The following is a 17,128-nucleotide window of genomic DNA, read 5'->3' as shown; positions in this document are numbered from 1 at the left end:
GCCAGCAATGCACAATCAAATCAATGATTTTTTTTTTTTTTAATTTCACCAAAATTGCCAAGGCCAAGGTGTTGGCTGGGGAGGTGATTGGTTCCCATTTCTACAAATTTCTATCCTTCAGCATTTCTATCATTTGTCCCAGCATGGCCCAGTCTTTTGAGGCAAGCAGCTGTGTAAGCCGGCAGGCCTGCCCCCTCCCCTCTGAGGCTCAGCCCCTGGGACAGGGCAGCTCTGGACAAAAGCCTACAAATGTAGCTGCTGGGGCCCCTCGTTCCCTCGGGCACAGTGCTGGGGAGACAGCGACCTGATTCCCCACAGGGTCAGGGGGTGACTGTGTGCAGAAAACCCTCTAAATGGAAAATGGACATGAGACACAGGAGTGATACACCCCAGGAACTGGGGGGGCACAGGGCACTGGGGGGTGAGGGGCGTCTGGGGGTGCTGGGAGTCGGGGGTGTGTGGGGCATCTGGGGGTGCAGGGCGTCTGGGGGGGCTCAGGCACAGGCCAAGGTGCCCGGGACCTGCACACATGCCTGATGCAGAAGCAGAGTGATATCTCAGCCACTCGGAGGTCGTAAGCATGATGGGTGTTTGAGGCTTGTGGCTGAGACAGGATTCCTGCTGGCCAGGCAGGCTGGACACTGTCCTCAGCTCAGTGGACACCAAGGTCCAAGCTTGTCCACAGTGGCCAGGGGGACGGGTGGGAGCTGCTGCTCCAGGAGCCCAGAAGTGGGCTTAGGAGTCCTTCCTTCTTGTCCTTCCCCAAGGTTGCCTGTGCCCCCAGTAATCACAGGCACCCCATCACCACAGGCACACACGCGCGCATGCACACACCTGCATCCATTTCAATAGGCAGTGCTGCCACCAGGTGGCCAAGTCAGGACCAGTGCCCGGGTTCCTGTCAGAGCCTTCCGAGCCCCGTTCTGGATGCCAGGAATCTGGCCACAAGGGCTCTTGTCACCGCACCTCCCCCAACCTCGCGTCACTAAGCAAGTCCATTTCCTCCACCGAGAAGCAACACTGTGGAATAAATGTCCGTTTTCTGCAACCCTTTCTCATGTGGGCTGACCAACCCTGGAAGAGGCTCAGAGACATGTGGTTTGGCCCAGGGCCCAGCAAGTTGGTGGCAAACCAGGCCCTACCCTCCTGGCTCCCACTTCCCGGCCCCTCCCACGGCCTCTCCTCTGTGGCCTCTGGGGGGCTGAGCTCGCCCCAGCCCTGCTTGCTGGGTGGTCTGGGCTCACCTGGAAACTCTCTGAGCCCTGGACTCCTGGGCTGGTTGTGGGCAAGACCAAAGGTATAAACACACTAAAACTCAGCCATGGGGGTTCATGTTCATTTTTGACTATCTGCTGTGGTTCGGTCACTCAGTCATGTCCAATTCCTCATGACCTCATGGACTGTAGCATGCCAGGCTTCCCTGTCCCTCTCTATCTCCCAGAGTTTGCCCAAACTCATGTCCATTGAGTCAGTGATGCCATCCAACCATCTCATCCTCTGTTGACCTCTGATATGCCTCCTACGCGCCCCCAACCCCATGTAAAGTGTTGCAAGCCGGGGGAGGCGTTATGAGGCCACATAAAGGGCACATCAGTGTCCTGGATGCGGTGACACTGGGGTGGGTCCCAACTGGGGAAACTGACCCAGAAAGTGGAGAAACACCCTGAGTCTTTCTGCCCAAACCTGGAGCTTCTGCTCCTCCCAGGGGCTCTACACCTTGAGCCCAGAATATCTACAATGTTTTCAAGGGGTCAGTCTCCACTCTCCATGGAGCTGAGGCATTTTGAGATCACGTGATGGAGCCCCAGTACCCTCCTGGTCAGGACCCACCTGCTGCTTTCCTATCCTTCCTCCTGGCCAACTTAGGCCCGGAGCCCGAGGGGCAAGCAGGGGGTTCCTGGAGGAGAGCTGTGGGGAAGACAGCAGAAGTGGAGGAGAAAGCACAGGCAGGGGTGGCTGCTTAGGGGGCTGCTTTCCACTCGGGGATATCACAGCTGCCAGCATGGCTACCTCCACCAGATCAGGGCCTGTCATCCCTGACCCCATGCAGCCCATGGCGAGGCAAACCTGCCAAGCTGTGCCTCCCACTCGCCTCTCACCTCTTAGCTCCCAGCTGGACACCCAGGGACCAGACGCAGAGGACCTTGGGGTGGGGACTAAGAACAGCATTTATTGTTCACACCTCCAGCGAACACCCAAGCTTGCAAACCCCCCGGTTGGAGTGGGGGCCGAGCCCTTCAGCCGGTCAGAGGCCGGGCTGTGAGGTCCCCTGCACGGAGCCAGCATGACCTGGAACTCGCACCGTGTTGCTGGATCCAGGCGGGTCCCTGGGGTAGACTCCACTGGGTGTCAGGCAGGCGGCAGGGGCTGAGGTTCAGAGGGGCCGCTCGACCATCTGCTCCTGCATCGTCCTCAGACCAGGTAGCTGCCGGCAGGGAGGGGGCTTCCCTGAGGGAGGGGAGGACTGCCCCACCGAACAATGCCCCAGCTCCTCCCAGACCAGAGGCCTGAGGTCAGCCTGGGCGCCTGGTGTCCTGTCCAGGCCCCTGGGCCCGCCCTGCACTGAGGTCCGTGGAGGGCCCGGCCAGGCACGTACAGGGCTGGGACTCAGCCCAGCTCAGTGGGGCCGCTTGCTGTCCAGAATCGCCCTCCAGTCATCTGCCCACGAGTGCAGCCTGCGGCTGGGGGGCTGCAGCTGCGTGTGACGGTTGTGACAGGCTGTGAACAGGACGTGCTCCCAGCTGGGATTCGGCTCGGCCCCTAGGGGAGAGAATAGCACCTCAGGCCCCGTGGCAGGAGCCCCAGGAGGGTCACACCAGCCCACTGGATGAGGACCCCTTTGCAGCTCTGCACCCCATCACAGGTGCTCATTGGAGGCTGACCCTCGAGATGTCCGCCTGACCTGCCCCCATGCCCAGCCATCTTGCCCCCATGCCCAGGCCAGCTTTGTCACCAGCTGTTGACCGTGGGCCCCGCAAGTCCCTCAAGCTTCAAGTCCCTCGTGTGGATTCCACTCTCTGGATGCTGATGGGGGTAGAGATGAGGATGTTTCCCCAGCCAGTTCCAAAAGTAATCAAGGAAGGAATGTTTCAAATTTTCCCGCTGAGGTGTCCGAGAGAATAGGATTTAACCCCGGAACTGCTGACGACCACCAGGAGGGGAGCATCTGCCAGAGCATGCAGGCAGAACCAGGAGATAAAGAAACCGAATCTGATGGATGTTGTCTGAGCTCCTAGATTCAGCCACACCTGAAGCCGTCCCAAGAAGAAGAAATGTAAAAAGGCAAAATGCTTGTCTGAGGAGGCCTTACAAATAGCTGAGAAAAGAAGAGAAGCAAAAGGTAAAGGAGAAAAGGAAAGATATATCCATCTGAATGCAGAGTTTCAAAGAATAGCAAGGAGAGATAAGAAAGTCTTCCTAAGTGATCAATGCCAAGAAATAGAGGAAAACAATAGAATGGGAAAGACTAGAGATCTCTTCAAAAAAATGTGAGATACCAAGGGAACATTTCATGCAAAGATGGGCACAATAAAGGACAGAAGCAGAAGATACCAAGAGGTGGCAAGAATACACAGAAGAACTATATAAAAAACATCTTAATGACCCAGATAACCACGATGGTGTGATCACTCACCTAGAGCCAGACATCCTGGAATGCAAAGCCAAGTGGGCCTTAGGAAGCATCACTACAAAGCTAGTGGAGGTGATGAAATTCCAGCTAAGCCATTTCAAATCCTAAAAGATGATGCTGTGAAAGTGCTTCACTCAATATGCCAGCAAATTTGGAAAACTCAGCAATGGTCACAGGACTAGAAAAAGTCTGTTTTCATTCCAATCCCAAAGAATGTTCAAACTACCACACAATTGCATTCATCTCACACGTTAGCAAAACAATGCTTAAAATTCTCCAAGCCAGGCTTCAACAGTACATGGAACTGTCAACTTCCAGATGTTCAAGCTAGATTTACAAAAGGCAAGGAACCAGAGATCAAATTGCCAACATCCCTTTGATCACAGAAAAAGCAAGAAAATTCCAGAAAAACATCTACTTCTGCTTCATTGACTATGCTAAAACATTTGACTGTGTGGATCACAACAAACTATGGAAAATTCTTAAAGAGATGAGAATACCAGGTTGTCTTACCTGCCTCCTGAGAAATCTGTATGCAGGTCAAGAACCAACAGTTAGAACTGGACATGGAACAACGGACTGCTTCCAAATTGAGAAAGGAGTATGTCAAGGCTATATACTGTCACCCTGCTTATTTAACTTATATGCAGAGTACCTCATGTGAAATGCCATGCTGGATGAAGCATAAGTTGGAATCAAGATTGCTGGGAGAAATATCAATAACCTCAAATTTGCAGATGATAGCACCCTTATGGCAGAAATCAAAGAGGAACTAAAGAGTCTCTTGATAAAAGTGAAAGAGGAGAGTGAAAAAGCTGGCTTAAAACTCAACATTCAGAAAACAAAGATTATGGCATCCAGTCCCATCACTTAATGGCAAATGGATGGGGAAACAATGGAAACAGTGACAGACTATTTTCTTGGGTTCCAAAATCACTGCAGATGGTGGCTGAGGCCATGAAATTAAAAGATGCTTGCCCCTTGAAGAAAAGCTATGACAAACCTAGACGCATATTAAAAAGCAGAGACATTACTTTACCAACAAAGGTCAGCCTAGTCAAAGCTATGGTTTTTCCAGGAGTCATGTATGGATGTGAGAGTTGAACCATAAAGAAAGTTGAGCACCAAAGAATTGATGCTTTTGAACTGTGGTGTTGGAGAAGACTCTTGAGAGTCCCATGGACTGCAAGGAGATCCAACCAGTCAATCCTAAAGGAAATCTGTCCCGAGTGTTTATTGGAAGGACTGATGCCGAAGGTGAAACTCCAATATGTTGGTCACCTGATGTGAAGAACTGACTCATTGGAAAAGACCCCGATGCTGGGAAAGATTGAGGGCAGGAGGAGACAGGGACGATAGAGGATGAAGTGGTTGGATGGCATCACTGACTTGATGGACATGAGTTTGAGCAAGCTCTGGGAGTTGGTGATGGACAGGGAAGCCATGGGGTCACAAAGAGTTGGACACTACTGAGCTACTGGATTGAAGTGAACTGAACTGAAGCCCTCCCACCCTAGCTTTTCAGTTTGGTGAACCAATCATTTATCCTTGCCTTGATAAGCAAATTCAAGGTTTGTTTATTTTGAGGGGAGAGGGACACCCATAAGCAAAAGGGAAAAATACAGCTCCAAACCACCTTCAACTACAGAAATTAGGTTTTGCTTTCCTGGTTTACATATTAGATTCAGTCCAAATTACTTTTCAGGAAAAAAGAAAGGATTCTGTTGCTAAAAAGAAATGTTTGGCAGCCAGAGTCTGGCCCTCATTTGACAGGAAGGCAAGGCTTCAAGGTATATGGTGACTCAATCAAGGCTGCCCCAGTGCATTACCCCTGGGTCGGACCACTCTCCCTGACTCCCTGGGGGTGCATGTGGGGAAGAAGCTTGTCTCCCTGCAAGGGAGGAGGCTCAGCTCAAGGTTCAGGGCTGGACAGGACGCCTCACATAGATCTGGTGACTGTGGGGCTGGGGGATGGGCACTCGGGTTGGGGCCCCCATGCACCTCCCTACTTCAGGCCACTTGCCTGTGATGTCCACCCGGTCGTCTATGAGGAGGTCAGCGGAGACCACGGTCTTGTCTCTGGTCAGCACCATCTGCTCCAGGAAGTCAGGGCCAAAGTGCTTCTCCACCCAGGCATACTGGAACGAGAGTGGGCCAAGGCAGGGGGCCATGAGGCCAGGGCACTGCCAGGGAGACTACCCACGTGCAGGGGGCCACAGGGCCATCCCGGTCCACAGCTACGAAGTGGCAGTACCGCAGCTCTGACTAAACACCCCAACCCAGCTCAGGTCCCCCATGCACCCTGCAAGGCTCCAGCTCAAGGAAACCGGATGCAACCCTTAGGTGCATCATCCCTTCCAGAAGCCCTGACCAGCCTGCCTTCCAGCCCTACCTGAGCTTTGGTCTGGAGGCCACATGAGAACTGGACCTGCAGCAGGAGTGGGTGTGTGGTGCCAGAGCCAGGGATACAGGAGTGTCTGGGGGCTCCCCCAACACCCTGCTCCAAGTGACCTTCCCCAGCAGATGGGGAACCCGCACAAACGACCCACTTCTCTTAAAGCCCCATCCACGGTCACAAAGTAACACGAACATCCCAGAATAACTGGGTGCTGTTAGGTTCACAAAACCACTTTGTAAGGCTGTCTCCTTGCCAAGCTGGGTCTGTGACAAGCTGACATCTGGACCATCCAGGACTGAGACACTCCAGGCCTGGCTTTGTTTAAAAACCCTTCAGAGGCCTTGGGGTGCCTGTTGCTTGAAGCCCAAACCACTGGTTCTGTAAAGGCCCTGCCTTTCAGCCTCTCCCTCCCCTTCCTGCTTCTTCCCCTGAACCTCCCCCAGGTCTCTTGGCCTTTGCTCAGCTGTCCCACCACTCACAACTGGTCCTCCCAGTTTCTCCCTTCCCCAGGGAGCCAGCCTGGGCTTCTGGGCTTCCTCCCTGCTGGCCCACAGATCCTGGGACACCTGTCTCTTTTCCTGCCACACTGTACTCAGCTCCCAAGAGCAGAGAGAGGCATTTTTAAGCCCAGTGTTGTAGCAGGGGCCTGGTAACTGTTTCCTGAATGACAAATGTATTTACTTTTTTATTGCTAAAGTAATGGCTAATCAGAGAGATTTTGAAAAATCAAGAAAAGTCAGAGAAACATCTATAGTTGCCAGAATTTCCTTCCTTCTTTTTTTTAACGTTTGGGAGGAGGCCCCGGCCCAGACCCCTAGCCCTTCCCCAGGATGCAAGCAAGGTGAGCAGAGGGCCCACTGCAGGTGTCTCACCTTCTCGAAGGGACAGTACTTGTACATCTTGATGGGGCTCGTGCAAATGAAGACGTCAGTGCTGGGGAGAGAGCGGGCTGGTGAGGCTGTGTGCCCACAACCCCCTGCCTGGGCCCGCACCTGCCCCCACCCCCTGCCATGGCCCCAGCCACCACGTGGGACACCAGCGTGGAGCCCACACGGCAGCCCACAGGCAGCCAGACACGCAGAGGTGAGGAGCCACCACCTAGACGTGATAGGAACTACTGGGGAAGGTGAGCAGCATCCAGCCAGGGAGGCTTTACAGGACAGAACCAGTTATCAGGGACATCAGGGCCCTGCTTGGTGCAGAGCCAAGAAACCTGCAAGCCAGACTCTGGGTCAAGGGCTGGTCCTCCTGGGCCCTCAGGGACCCCTGAGGTTTGTGCTGCACCAGTGCCTCCCACAACCCCAGACCCAGCACCCACCAACAGTGCCAGCGGGTCCCCTGCCCCTCGGGGCCGCACCCGTGGGACACTGGGTCCCAGCTACTTCTCTCTGCAAAGCGGTCCTGAGAGGCCTCAGTCAGACTGCGGCCCTGGATCTCTCCTGCTGTGTCTCCGTGGAGTTGCCTGTTCCGGACATTTCATGTTAACGGAACCCCACAGCGTGTGGTCTTGTCCTTTGGGGTCGTGTTTTCAAGGGCACTGGAACTTCAGGCCTCTTTCTCGCCCAGTAACGTCGCGGTGATGCACATGCTGCCAGGATGGAGGGCGCAGCTGCTCCCCCCAGGCATCAAGCTGTTGGGGAAACCCGTGCTCAGGGCCTGGTGGATCCGCACCTCGATTTCTCTCGGTGCGACTGCTGGGTTACAGCAGGCTCCACGCCCAGGGGACATGGCTGCTGAGGCAGCAGCTGCATCTGTTTCGATCCCACCATCGGTGACAAGGACTTCAAGCTCCCTCCATCCTTGTCTATACTCGTCTTTCTTGTCATAGTCGTTCCGTGGGCTTCCCACTGTGATTGTGACTCATTTCCCTAAGGACAATAACGCGGAGGCAAACTTCACATGCTTAGTTGCCATCTGGAGCTCTTCTTTGGAGAAATGCCAAACTCAGCGCCCGAGCCCGTGGTTTTAAAACCTAAGTGAGATGACACCCTTCTCTCTTCAACCACGTGCACCATATCCTTCCTGCTCCACACTCGTTGAAACCTTGGTCTCCTTTGTTACCAAGTCAGCAAAACCCTTGCTCTCCTGGAGCCTGTACCCCTGCCCACTCTGCACTTCACTATTCATTTTGACCCTGCAGGTCTGGGGTCAGATGCTGCCTTCTTGGAGAAGCATCTGTAACTGAACGAGCCCCTCCTGGGCAACCTCCAACACAAAGCATTAGACACAAGGCTATCCACTTGGTTATGACTCGACCCCTCTCTCCGTGCAATCTTTGGGGACAGACTGACCATCAGAATTGTCTACCCAGCTAAGATCCAGAGTGGAAGTAAAGGGCCAACGTATGTCGCAGGCTGGAATGTCTGCAAAACAGAGCAGCTGAGAAAAAGCTCCAAAACCCACATGCCTCCTCTGCCGCCCCCTAAAGACTCCTCAAACATGTCTGCAAACTAACAAGTTCTGGGAACCCACCCCACCATGAAAAGAAACCTCTCATGGACATTCCCCATGCTGCTTTGGCCAAAGGACACTCTTCTTGCTGCTCACCTATTAAATCCTGCCGAGAAGTAACAGTGGCAGCTAACGCTTACACTGTGTGCATTTTACAGGTGAAGAGATGGAGTCACAGAGTTTAGAAATGTGCTATGGGTCTGATTCTGGAGAAGTAGGCTCACTCTGGTTCACACTGAGCCTTAACCATCATGCAACCCAGCTCCCCAGACTACAGCTGGTGAGTGTGGTCCAGGCAAGAACAGAGCTTTTAAAAGCTTTATATGGAACTCCCCTGGGGGTCCAGTGCTTAAGAATCTGCCGTGCAATGCAGGGGACACATGTTTGATCCCTGATTGGGGAACAAAGATCCCATATGCTGCAGAGCAACTAAGTCTGCACACCACAACTAGAGAGTCCATGTACTGCGACCAGAGATCCCGCACGATACAACCAAGACCCAAAACAGCTGGAAAAAAAAAAAAAAAGGCTTTGGTGCAAAAGCTTTTTACACGTTCTCTGCCTCTCTTGGGCTTTTGCTACAGGTGGAAGAAGTTGTATCACATCATTCCAGTATAAATCAAGTTCAAATCATAGACTAGAATAGAATATACTGCTCAGAGGGCCTGATGTCTATTTATCACGTTAGAACCTTGAAAGCTGATGAAGTTCAAAGGCAGTTACATGGTATCTGCATACGTGCTGAGTTGCTTCAGTCATGTCCGACTCTGTGTGACCCTATGGACTCTAGCCTGCCAGGTTCCTCTGTCCCTGGGATTCTCCAGGGAATATAACTGGAGTGGGATGCCGTCCCCTCCTCCAGGGAATCTTCTCAACCCAGGGGTTGAACCCATGCCTCTTATGCCTCCTGAACTGGCAGGTGTGTTCTTTACCACCAACACCACCTGGGAAGGCCAGTTACATGGCACTGCTGCTGCTAAATCCCTTCAGTCGTGTCCGACTCTGTGTGACCCCACAGACAGCAGCCCACCAGGCTCCCCCGTCCCTGGGATTCTCCAGGCAAGAACACTGGAGTGGGTTGCCATTTCCTTCTCCAATGCATGAAAGTGAAAAGTGAAAGGGAAGTTGCTCAGTCATGTCTCACTCTTTGCGACCCCAAGGACTGCAGCCTACCAGGCTCCTCCATCCATGGATTTTCCAGGCAAGAATAATGGAGTGGGGTGCCATTGCCTTCTCCGGTTACATGGCAGAACCAAGGCCAAATCACACCAAATATTTGATTTGTCATTGTGACTACTAAATTCAAGCAAAACTGTGACCAATAAAAGTTATGCAAGCCTAGAAAGAAATCCTAACATTTATGGGCAATTGACTTTTGACAAGGAAGCCAAGACCATTCCATGGAGGAAAAGAAGGGTCTTTTCAACAAATGGCTCTGGGACAACTGGATTTCCCACACGAAAAAGAAGGAAGTAGGACCTCACACCACATGAAAAAAATTAACTCAAAATGAATCAAACAAACTGAACAAAAGAGCTAAACCTATACCACTCTTAGAAGAAAACACAGGAGCAAATCTTTGTGACCTTGGGCTAGGCAAAGGATCCTTAGAGATGGCACCAAAAACACAAACAGCAAAAGAATATAACAGATAAATTTAACTACATCAAAATAAAAACTTTGGGTTCCAAAGGCCACCAGCAAGAAAGTAAAACAACAATCATAGAATAAGAAACTGTATTTGCAAGTCATATATCTCACACGGGATTTGTTACCCAGAATAAATAAAGAGCTCTTAAGAATTACCAATAACAAAAATGACAAATAACCCAATGGAAAAAAAGTTAGCCAAGGATCTGAATAAACATTTATCCTAAAAGAGAGACAGCTGATAGGCACACCAAAAGAAGCTGCATAGCATTTGTCTTCAGAGAAATGCAGATTAAAACCACAATGAGACACCACATCACACCCACCAGGACGGCTGGAATAAAGAAGACCACAGCTAAATAAAATAAATATTTTTTTTTAAAAGAGACTTCCCTGGTGGTCCAGTGGGTAAGACTCCACCCTCCCAATGCAGGGGGCCTAAGGTTTGATCCCTGGTCAGGGAACTAGATCCCTGCATGCTGCAACTAAGACCGGGTGCAGCCAAATAAAAAACAAATACATATTTAAAAAAATAATAAAAGACTAGAGCCAGGCTCTCCCTGGTGGCTCAGATGGTAAAGCGTCTATCTACAATGTGGGAGACCCGGGTTCGATCCCTGGGTTGGGAAGATCCCCGGGTTAGGAAGATCCCCTGGAGAAGGAAATGGCAATCCACTCCAGGACTATTGCCTGGAAAATCCCATGGACAGAGGAGCCTGGTAGGCTACAGTCCATGGGGTCACAAAGAGTCGGACACGACTGAGCAACTTCACTTCACAGCCAGGGTTGGGAGGAGGAGCTGGATCCCTCCGATGTTACTACTGGGAACATAAAACGTGCAGCTGAAAACAGTTTGGATTCAGCCCATGACCCGGCAGTTCCACTCCTGGGTACACACCTAAGAGAAACAAAAACAAGCAACCACAAAGACCTGTAGGTGAATGTTCACAGCAGTGTTAGTCTCCTTATTTAAAAAGAAGAAACACCCCAAGGTCTACTAGTTAATGAGCAGATGGACAGAACACGGTGGGCCACAAGACTGACAGTCACTTGGCAGTGAAAGGAGATGAAATGCTGATTCACCCTGGGACACAGATAAACCTGGAAACATGCTGAGTGAAAGAAGCGGCCACAGAAGGCCAGATACCATAAGAAATGTGTATGAAACGTCCAGAAGAGGCAAATCCAGGGACAGGAGGCCTATTGCGGTTGCCATGGGCGGTGGGGGGAGGGCAGCGACTGTGGATGGTCCAGGGTTTCTCTGCAGGGGATGGGTAGCGGATAGGCTGTGAAGCTGATGATGGTGATGGGTGAACACCTCTGTGACTCCACTGAAAACCACCTGGATGTGGGCTACATGAATTACATCTCAGTAAGACGACTGTTTTTTAAGCTCTCAGAGGAGGAGCACTGTGTTACTGGATTGCAGTGGGCACTGGTTCCGGATGCAGGGGGGCTTCAGCTCACAGGGTTAGGCGGATGTCTCCTCCTCCTCCTGCTGCCACCTCCTCCCCATCTCTCCCAGGTCCCCATTACACCCCTTCACACATGTGGCCCTGTGTTATCACAGACTTCCTGAGTGATGTTCTGTGCACCGCCTGCTCCCTGGCTGGACTATAAGCTCCAGGGTGGCAGGGAACGAGTCTAACAGTTGGTTCTCAGGGATTTGTTGAATAAATGAACCCAGGACACCCAGCAAAGCGCATCAAACTAGATTCCACATTCTCCCAAGTTACTAGATGGAAGCATCTTAGCCTGCAGAGAGGCCCTGGAGGATTTACCAAGCCAGCCCACGCAGGGTGCAGGGCAAGCAGGAGGAAGACAGGCAGAGGGCATGCAGGACGGGGCGTGGACCCTGGGCCGGGGCAGACTTACCTCTCCAGGTTGGCCATCTGTTTCACGGCTTCCACAGCCCCAGGGAGAGGTTCGAGGTCAAAGAAGAAGTTCTCAGACTCCCAGATGCTGATGGCTTTCTCCTGAGAAGAGGAGGGAAAAAAAGCAGGTGACGCCTGGGGTCCTCAGCACCCTGAGCCCCACACCTGAGGGTAGTCTTCCTGAAGGCGGGTTGGTGGAGTGGGCGTGTACTCCAGCCCCTCTCCAGAAGGGGCCCAGCTTCCACAAGGATCCAGCAGGAGTCAGCTACAGGGTTCAGAAGCTGGCTTTGCTGGAGGCCCCGTGGGAGTCAGAGGGCAGGAAGGCTGGGCTTCAGGAACCATGCCCTTGCCTGATTCTAAGGGCCAGAGCACCTTGGAGGCTGCAAGGGTGGGCCAGGTCCTGCCTCGATGCTGAAGCCCTCACTCACGTTCAGTAGCTGGAGGAGCTCAGGCCCTTCCAAGCCCCATGGAATAGGGGCATGGGCAGAAGGTGGGCATGGCTGCTCAACACCACGAAAGCAGCTCCTTATCTGTGCTATGTGTTACGATGCCAATAAACAGTTTTTTTTTTTTAAAGTATTCTGCTGTTTTAAAGTTTAAAAGTCCCAAATGCAGACCCTCATTTCACATGTGAGAAAACCAAGGCTCAGAATAGGGACAAGACCAACTTAATGTCACATAGCAAAATGGTGGCTTCCAACCATCTGGCGAGGAGTGCCCACTTTATGCTGCTGGCCACATTCAAGTCTGCAGTATGTCACTTCCTTCCAGGGCCAGGCCAAGGGGAAAGCGACAAACCCCAGCCTCTGAGAAGCGAGAAACAGATCCCCCTCAGGTCAGAAGCGCCCCGTCCCAGAACAAGTGCTTCCCCCACAATGAGCACACGGAGGTCACACAGGTTGGAGGCTAACTCAAAGGATTTAAGCAAACCAGTGCTTACCGCTAACATACACTATGTCTGACTCTCACATCCCTCAAGGGGTAAGAACTGCCATCCCCAGGATACAAATGAAGCAGCTGGGCTTCACAGGCTGTTTCCAAAGCCACTCTCTGTGACTGGTGGAAAGCAGGCTCGAGGAGGAGTCAGAAGTGCTGGCCCTGGCAGTGTGACCTGGGCTAACCACTTCACCTGTGACCAACGCCCAGCTTCCCTCCCTACCCCCAACCTGCCCTGAAACCCTGGTCAAGGCATTTCTTCTCTCTGGGATCAGTTCAATTGTCCAACAGTGTAAGATTCTAAGTCAGTTACAATGAGCTATGCCTTCCTCTGCCCTGCTTACCCCTCGGTATGTGAAGATCAAAGGAAATACAGACAGACCCATGTTTTGTAAACCATGGATGCTTCCATGCATAAGCTGGGTGCCTGACTGGGTGCTTCAGGCAGACACTGGACCAGTTGTGCCACAGGAGACCCAGGGAGGCCCTTCTGTGAGCGGTGCTGGAGATAAGTCACATGTGCCTCTATCAAAGCCCCATTGCCTGCAAGGTTCCCAGGAGCTGAAATGCACAGCAAGCTCTTGCAATAGCCCTCCTTGGTGCCCCTGGAGCTCTGCTCCCAGGCCTTGGAAACCAGCAAATCATCCCCGCAGAGCCAGAGTCTGCACATGGGTACAAGGGACTGGCAGAGCCACTCGCCTGAGAGCTGAGGGTGGGCTTCCCTTCCACATGGTAACGCGGTCCTGGGAGGAAAGAGGTACTGAGACTGCGCTGCTGAGCACCCTCTGTGAATGAACACACACAGGGTGCAAGAGGACGTCAGAGCCTGCAAAATTACTAGGGTGTTTTTAACTGGGTATCAGGACTGGGAGGAGTCCGGACCCCAGGCTTGGTGTTTGTGAACAGAAGGGGCACTTGATTTCCTTTGGAACACTGGCCCCTCCACAAACCAGAATTCTGTCAAGATGCCGTTCGTGAGTCACAGAGCTGGCACTTGTTGGGGGAGGACAGAGGACAGGACCGGATGACCTTGGGACACAGACGGACTGTTGGATCCTGGCTGCCCCTTTCACAAGGGAGAAAATCAAGCCTGCCTCGTAGAGGAGGGGATGCAGGCTAGCTGGGTTACAGAACAGGCTCTCAAATCCTATCAGCTCCCCTGGCAGCCACCTCAGAAGGCCCGCTGAGGGACAGGAGAAAACACTGGGCCTCTAGGTTGGTCCAGGCCAAAATCTGGCTCCTTTCACCAAGCAGTTTAAACGTACAAGCCAAGCCATCTGTCTGGGAGCGAGCCTGGTATCCCCTCTCCATACACTATGGACTCAGAGAGTAGAGCACTGCGGGAGGCGGCCTGTCAGAGCCCAGGTGCTCAGAGGGGCCAGCAGGGCCAGTGGATAAGCCAAGGAGTAGATCCAAACCCACCGTGACACTGACTCCCTGTGTGCTGTGATGTCCAGAAAGGCTCACAATCTCTCTGGGCCTAATTCTACTGGGAGCCACGCTTTGCTGTAAAAGGGCGAAAAGAATGGATGCTAAAGGTGCTCATCAAATCCACGAGGAGGAGAAAACAGGAATGTGACTTGAGGCCAAGTACATCCAAAATTAAGGTCAGTTGAAGATGGAGTTGGGTATATTACGCTTTATGTACTCCTGAATTTTGAGAAGCCCTCGATGACAGCCAACAGCGTGGCCCCCCAGGACTCGGTGCTACGGGAGGCGAGCCCCAGGGCCACGCGCGCCTGGGGCGGGGATGCTCACGCTCAGCCCGGGCTGCAGACGGCCGTACTGCTCCGATACCCAGAAGCCGCGCCGGTCCTCCAGCGCGATGAAGGGCTGGTCGGGGAAGCGCGCGCGGAACTTCCTGAGGAAGCCGCCCTCGAAGTCGGCCAGCACGCCGTCCATGTCCACCAGCACCCGCAGGGCGCGGCCAGCAGGCCCACCCGACGCCCAGCGCCGCCCTGCCGGCCCCGCCGCGCCGCGGGGCCTCCGCGAGCACCAGCAGCGCAGCCGGATCATCGCCCCAGGCGGGCGCTCGCAGCGGGCACCGGGGCCATGACGGCGGGAGAAGACACTGCGGGCTCGGGGCCGGGTGCCGAGCGCGTGGGGTGCGGGGAGCGCACAGAGCGCGCGCGGCGCCGGGGGCGCGCGGGGTACGGGCGCGGGGCGCGGGGCGTGGGGGGCAAGAGCGCGCAAGCTCCGGCCCCAGAGCGAGGCTGCGGTTTCGCCGCCCTTAAAGGGACCCGCGCCGACCGAGGCGGGCCTGAGGGGCGTGGCCTGGAGCATAGTCCGGGGCGCTGGGCTGTCCCCGGGGCGTCCGCAGTCCCCGGATCTCCACAGGCACCTTCTCCTGGGACTCTGAGCCTGGGCTCCCTCCTCCAACTGCCACAGCGAGGATGGAGCAGGCCTGTGTCTCAGAGACATTTACTGAGCCCCTAGAGCACCTCTCAGTGGAGCATATGGACGAGGTCCTGCCATCCTGGAACTTACATCTTAGACGGGGAGATGGACAGGAAGCAAATAAGCCAAGACACAGGCAGAAGAATTTAAGGGAGGGAACCAGAATAGAGTGATGCGCCCCCTGCTTAGCTATCACAAAGCCTTAATAAAACTGGCGACTTTCAAATGAATCCATAAATGAATATTGTCATGTACCCTGTTATAAGTGGGTTTGGGGAGGAGGGATTTAAAATCTTTTATTGTCACTCTGGTTGAAAAAGAGACAGTTACTATTGTTATGCTGCTGCTGCTGCTGCTGCTAAGTCACTTCAGTCGTGTCGAATTCTGTGTGACCCCATAGACAGCAGCCCACCAGGCTCCCCAGTCCCTGGGATTCTCCAGGCAAGAACACTGGAGTGGGTTGCCATTTCCTTCTCCAATGCATGAAAGTGAAAAGTGAAAGGGAAGTCGCTCAGTCGTGTCTGACTCTTTGTGACCCCATGGACTGCAGTCTACCAGGCTCCTCCGTCCATGGGATTTTCCAGGCAAGAGTACTGGAGGGGGGTGCCATCACCTTCTCCAACTATTGTGATAGCCAAGAACTATTCAACAGACACATCAGGATCCTTCTCATTAACATTCCAGTCACACTAGCATTTTCTCTATTCCAGAAACACCAAACTTATCTGGGTCTTAAGACTTTGGCATACATTTATTCCTCTCTCTGAAACTCTCTGCCCAAGATCTCTTTTTTATTTATTGTACTTGTATGACTGCCTCGGGTCTTAGTTGTGGTACCCTGGAATCCTAGTTGCATCTTGTGGGATCTTTCGTTGTGGCATACCAGCTCCGGAGCTTCCGGCTTAGTAGTTGCCATGCTCAGTTTTAGTTGCGCCGGGTCATGTGGGACCTTAGTTCCCCAATCAGGGATCAAACCAGTGCCCCCTGCATTGCAAGGCAAATTCTTACCTGCTAGACCACCAGGGAAGTCCCCCAGCTCTTTCTCACCCATCTGAACTTGGAAGCATTTCCTAACCTTCCTCTACCCCATCACTGTATTTTACTTCATAACATGTGCTAACTCTCTGAAAGTATTTTATTTGCTTGCTTAGTGTCTCACTCTTCAACCAGAACTTCATGTTAGCAAGAACTTTCTGTTTAGGTCACAAATATATGCAGCCCCGTCCCTACATCTGGCACAGGGTTGGACACAAATTAGAGACCAAGTAAGTGTGTTTTCAAAGAATGAAAAACAGAGCTTCCCTGGTGGTCCAGTGGATAGGAATCTGCTTGCCAGTGCAGGCGACACAGGTTCCACCCCTGGTCCAGGAAGATCTCACAGGCCGCCGAACAGTTAAGCCCATGGACCCCAACTACTGCGCCTGTGCTCTAGAGCCCAAGTTCTGCAACAAGAGAAGCCCCTGCAATGAGAAGCTTGAGTACCAAGACAAAGGGTGGCCCCACTTCGCCGCAAGTGGAGAAAGCCCTCCTGCAGCAACAAAGACCCAGCACAACCAAAAGTAAATAATAATTTTTTTTTTAATGAGAAAACAGATGATTGAATGTGGCATCTCCACTCACTTCTGTGGCTGTTTGTTATAAGGTGTGTCTTATATAATTGCTGGGTTTTATACATGACTAGCTTTTAAAGAAAAAGGGAAAATATATTCAAGGTTATCCCTGTAACCATGTCTCTTTCAGTCATTTTCACTCTTGAGAGGAAGAAAGAAGGGTGGGATGTCTCTTAGCAGT

At 52.7% G+C, this 17,128-nt stretch overlaps 1 protein-coding gene across 1 annotated transcript; it reads right to left on the bottom strand.

The window, feature by feature from the left end:
- Positions 1–2,150: 2,150 nt before the first annotated feature.
- NT5M (5',3'-nucleotidase, mitochondrial) lies at positions 2,151–15,039 on the bottom strand. Its single transcript, XM_040245787.1, has 5 exons — positions 14,699–15,039; positions 12,006–12,106; positions 6,902–6,962; positions 5,655–5,769; positions 2,151–2,760 (listed from the first exon to the last, which is right to left on the bottom strand). The coding sequence occupies exons 1-5, from the start codon at positions 14,954–14,956 to the stop codon at positions 2,618–2,620; spliced, it is 678 nt and encodes a 225-aa protein (XP_040101721.1). The 5' UTR covers positions 14,957–15,039; the 3' UTR covers positions 2,151–2,617.
- Between the last annotated feature and the right edge of the window lie 2,089 nt (positions 15,040–17,128).

The sequence above is a fragment of the Oryx dammah genome, unplaced genomic scaffold (genome assembly GCF_014754425.2).
Source record: "Oryx dammah isolate SB20612 unplaced genomic scaffold, SCBI_Odam_1.1 HiC_scaffold_8, whole genome shotgun sequence".
Classification (NCBI taxonomy): Eukaryota; Metazoa; Chordata; class Mammalia; order Artiodactyla; family Bovidae; genus Oryx; species Oryx dammah.
Note: the sequence above shows the minus strand (reverse complement) of the source record. Positions and strands in the feature narration are given on the sequence as shown.